The 4,280-nt window shown below is 39.9% G+C and overlaps 1 protein-coding gene across 2 annotated transcripts; it reads right to left on the bottom strand.

Moving 5' to 3' along the window:
- Positions 1–978: 978 nt before the first annotated feature.
- On the bottom strand, positions 979–3,811 carry LOC103401059 (F-box protein At4g35930). Of its 2 annotated transcripts, none has more exons than XM_008339764.4 (6): positions 3,580–3,811; positions 3,399–3,445; positions 2,817–3,288; positions 1,848–1,922; positions 1,602–1,711; positions 979–1,517 (listed from the first exon to the last, which is right to left on the bottom strand). In XM_008339764.4, exons 3-6 carry the CDS (start codon positions 3,165–3,167, stop codon positions 1,268–1,270), a joined length of 786 nt encoding a protein of 261 aa, XP_008337986.3. In that variant the 5' UTR covers positions 3,168–3,288; positions 3,399–3,445; positions 3,580–3,811; the 3' UTR covers positions 979–1,267. The 2 variants fall into 2 exon arrangements, with proteins under 2 accessions (XP_008337986.3, XP_008337987.3); XM_008339765.4 differs by having other exon boundaries at positions 2,817–3,237.
- Between the last annotated feature and the right edge of the window lie 469 nt (positions 3,812–4,280).

Genomic DNA, 4,280 nt, shown 5'->3' with positions numbered 1-4,280 from the left:
CCCTCCGACCGTCGTTTTGACTTGAACCTTGTTGAAGAGGCAGCCCCGCCTTCTCCAGACAACATATGGCGCCCATCCTTCGTCTCCCCTACTGGTCCTCTTACCGTTGGGGATTCCGTGATGAAGAATGATATGACCGCTGCGGTGGTGGCCAGGAACCTTCTCACTCCCAAAGATAACAGACTACTTTCCAAACGATCTGATGAGTTAGCTGTTAAGGATTCACTGGCTCTCAGTGTTCAGTGTGCAGGTTCTGTGTTTAATATGGCCCAACGCCTATTTGCTCGAACCCGCCAAGTTGAATCATTGGCGGCCGAAGTGATGAGTCTCAAACAGGAGATTAGAGGGCTCAAGCATGAGAATAAACAGTTGCACCGGCTCGCACATGACTATGCTACAAACATGAAGAGGAAGCTTGACCAGATGAAGGAAACTGATGGTCAGGTTTTATTTGATCATCAGAGATTTGTGGGTTTGTTCCAAAGGCATTTATTGCCTTCGTCTTCTGGGGCTGTACCGCGTAATGAAGCTCCAAATGATCAACCTCTGATGCCTCCTCCTTCTAGGGTTCTGTCCAGTACTGAGGCTCCGAATGATCCCCCTCCGATGCCTTCTCTTTCTGGGGCTCTATCGACTGCTGAGACTTCTCCTAAGCAACCTTTGTGAAGGCTCCATCTTGTTTGTTTATTTTGACTCATGTATATGTACATATTTGTAGCTTATCGGGGATATCAATAAATAAGTTTTCCTTCATTTCAACGTATTGTGTTAAATACACCAAAGCCTTATTCGCTAAGTTCTTTGAATTTTCTTTTGTTGAAGCTTGTAATGACAGTAATAAATCCAATGTTTCGTGTTAAATTTTGTACTTCTATATGTTGTTTCCCAAGAAATGAGCATGCTTACGGTGTTTTCTTCAGATTTACAGATTTTGGAGCATCCAGATGTTCATAAAACGTAAGAGAAATAATGAAGCTCTTTGCAGAGAAATCAGATTTTGCATAAAATAGAAACGATATCGCTCGGAATACAACTAGCCGTTGTTCCGAAACATATTATACGAAATATACAAGTGACCAGTTTAGAAACTATTATTCGCACAACCATAATCTGAATTCTTTTGCCTCCTAATTCAAACATGAGGTTCCATGTATCCTAAACCGCCCCCAGCAAACTCTACAAAATTGCATACTCCCTACCCTGATCACACCACCTATAGATACGAGAAAGAAACTATATATACATATAGAAACACAAGCCAACCAGTTCAAAGAAGTTTGTTCTGAGCAACAGCCTGACATAGCTCGTCCTCGTAGAACAGAACTCGATTTTTGCACAGGGGCTTTGGTAAGGCAGATGGCATCATGCATCTTGAATGGAAATTTGACTCCTGGAAGAGAACTGCTGCAACCTGCCTCATTTCTGAGACTTTGAGGCGGGATGGTGGCCGGGGACCATGCTTTGGTGCTTTTGGAGTATGGGGGCTCCGAATCCATGTACCTTTCCCATCTCCCTTGCTGCAAAAACCATGTAAAACTCAGAAAAAGAAGAAACACATTGGACGGAATAAACAGTGACAAAACATAGTTTAGAATACAAACTTTAGAAAAGGCCAGTGCTCTGCGGGATGGGGTGTCATTGTATTCAACATCTCCTGTCTGGAGCGATCTGGAGTTGTGTAATTAAAGTAGAACTGCCTTGCAATTACAACCTGTTTCCAATAGTATAAACATAGAAGGTCATTTATCTTCAAACTAAAATCAAACAAAACGTATGAATGTGTTCATATGCATATACGTACATGGAGATAGAGATAGAGATAGAGATAGAGATAGAGATGGGCTTACAGCTTTTCTAACTCGCTGAGAAACGTGAAAAACCGACTTCAGTTGGTCGTGGTGCAAGTGACACAATAATTTAACCTTGAATCGCAAAAACAGGAATCAGTACAAGTACATAGATAAATAAAATTGAGAAGATCCAGATTCCAAATCCATGTCTGCGTGAGTGCATGTAAGAACTAAACAGTTACACATCCTCAACTATAACATAGACGGTAGTCATGCAATGTCTTTAGTTTATCTCAACACGTAGCATGTATCAAACTAAAGATCCAGTTTTACGTTGAAACAGAAATGCTGCACACATTCGGTTCCAAAATACGCCTCAAAATATGAAAAAAGAAAGGAGTAAAACATCTCTCAAGAAGGCATAAAAGGAGATGATAACTTGTACTTTACAGTATTGTGGTAGATCCAAGACCTAACATTTCTATCAGACCTCCTCTGCATCCTTGAACTGTATCGTTATACATTTTAAAGCAATTTTGCCAACCTAATCAGAGTATCAAAAGTAATCAATTCTTTGTGCAAAAAATATCAACACTAACATAAAAAGAAACATAGAAACACTACAGATCTCAATTCATCTAAAAACTAGAACACAAACAAAAAATTATTGAGAAACCACATGCTAAAGTTAAATGCTTCAACTTACTATGCTATATTGTCTATGTTCATTGATCGTCTTGCTGAATCAGATATCAAAATTGAAAACAGGTACAAGAAAGAAATGATCAGCCCAAGTAAACACAAATAAATCATAAAACAACCATCTTCTCTGACAGCCAGAGTTTCAGAAAATATTAGTGGCACGTCACATTTACAAAGATAAATCATTTAAATCAAGCATAGAACACATTTATACAATCACAAATGACGCTAAATCTGCATATATACCACAAACAAAAACATAATGAACATAGTAAAAACTGAACACTGAAATAGTGAAAAAGAGTGAGAAATAGTAAACAATACCAGCAAATCCATGGGAAGGGACTCAAGCCGGGACTCCGACTCGCAAGCTTCAACTCGAGGAGTCTTTGGAGTTTTCAACAAACTATTCTGTCTAACCAAATTCACAGGGGACAACATCAAAGGGCTTTTATCGATAGCCTTATCTTCAATCACCATATCGCCCTCAACCTTCTTGCTCTCAAAGACAGCCACCCTTTTCCACCCCAGATCAGTACAAGACTTGGCTGAAGACACCTTGTTGTACTTAAGCTGGGCAAGAGCACCAGGTTTCAGATACTTGTTGCCGGAACCCCGCCGCTTCTTCTGTTTCGGGTTCTTCGAATAACTCTCCTTTGGAGACACTTTCCCCATCTTCCCTTCTTTTTATTTCAGCCCAAAATTATTTTGCACAAAATCCCCAATTTTCCCCCAATAAATAAATCTACAATTTCCCAATTCAATAAAAAACGTAAGCAGCCATAAGCAATCAAATCTGAAAGAAAAAAAAAATCAATCTTAGCAGCGGTATTAAAACAAAAATAAATCTGACAAACCCCCCACAAAAAATTGCATACAAAATATCAAAATCTGTACAAGCTCTACCTTTCTAGGGGTGGAGATCAACTCCATCCCTTTTCCAATTGCAATACCTGAAAACCAAAATCATAAACCGAAAACTCGTCAGAAACCCTAGATTATCCAAATTCGAACAGACCATATCCCCTAGCTCGTCCAATCCACAACAAAATCATAAAATTAGCAAAAAATTAAAGAAATTACAAACCTTCCACAAAAAATTCAAAGCGAAAACCAGAGCATCGTAGCCACAGAATTTGGGAGACAATCCAAAAATAAAAATAAATAAATAAATAACTAATAGGTAGAAGAGCAAACACAGAGGCGGTGGGGGGAGAGAGAGAGAGAGAGAGAGGGAAAATGGGGCCGCTAGGGTTTTACTCAGATTTGAAATTGATGCAAATGCCCGCGAAAGCTCCACAGCAGCAGTTTTTTGGTACAAAACAAAAACCGAGAAAGTGATTTATATAAATATTCTATCTGGCTCTTACGTGGCGATGTGCGATTGGCGGAATATTAACTGCAGAGAGTTGTGGGACAGCGGGCGTCTTTAGTGCTTAGCCACATCGGACGGCACGGATTGCGTGCAAGATGCGGACAATTGGGCTTGTTCCTTAATTGGGTGGACTATTTGGTAAATTTGAAAATACTTTTTGGAGGGAAATAATAAAAGTTTGAGAGGAAAGCGAAATATTTTTGTGATGACTAATATACCCCTCGTTTTTTGTTTGAGTTTCTGTTTCGTGGGGGTATTTTGGAAATTCGGGTTTGTGAAAGGCGGTGCTTTTGATATCTCGATGTTGTTGCAAGAGCTGGAGAGTGGGCCCGGATCAGGCCCATCGTATGATGGATTGAATGCGTGAAAGTACATAATCGACCCTTTATGGCAGCATTAACCGCGCGTGACTC

The sequence above is a fragment of the Malus domestica genome, chromosome 15 (genome assembly GCF_042453785.1).
Source record: "Malus domestica chromosome 15, GDT2T_hap1".
In the NCBI taxonomy this organism is placed as follows: Eukaryota; Viridiplantae; Streptophyta; class Magnoliopsida; order Rosales; family Rosaceae; genus Malus; species Malus domestica.
Note: the sequence above shows the minus strand (reverse complement) of the source record. Positions and strands in the feature narration are given on the sequence as shown.

Excerpts from the sequence above, each read along its gene's own strand:
- LOC103401059 (XM_008339764.4), bottom strand. The coding sequence starts at position 3,167 with ATGGGGAAAGTGTCTCCAAAGGAGAGTTATTCGAAGAACCCGAAACAG. Across the intron at positions 1,712-1,847 it reads CTCAGCGAGTTAGAAAAGCT|GTTGTAATTGCAAGGCAGTT; the intron begins GTAAGCCCATCT and ends TATTGGAAACAG. Across the intron at positions 1,518-1,601 it reads GAGCACTGGCCTTTTCTAAA|CAAGGGAGATGGGAAAGGTA; the intron begins GTTTGTATTCTA and ends TGGTTTTTGCAG.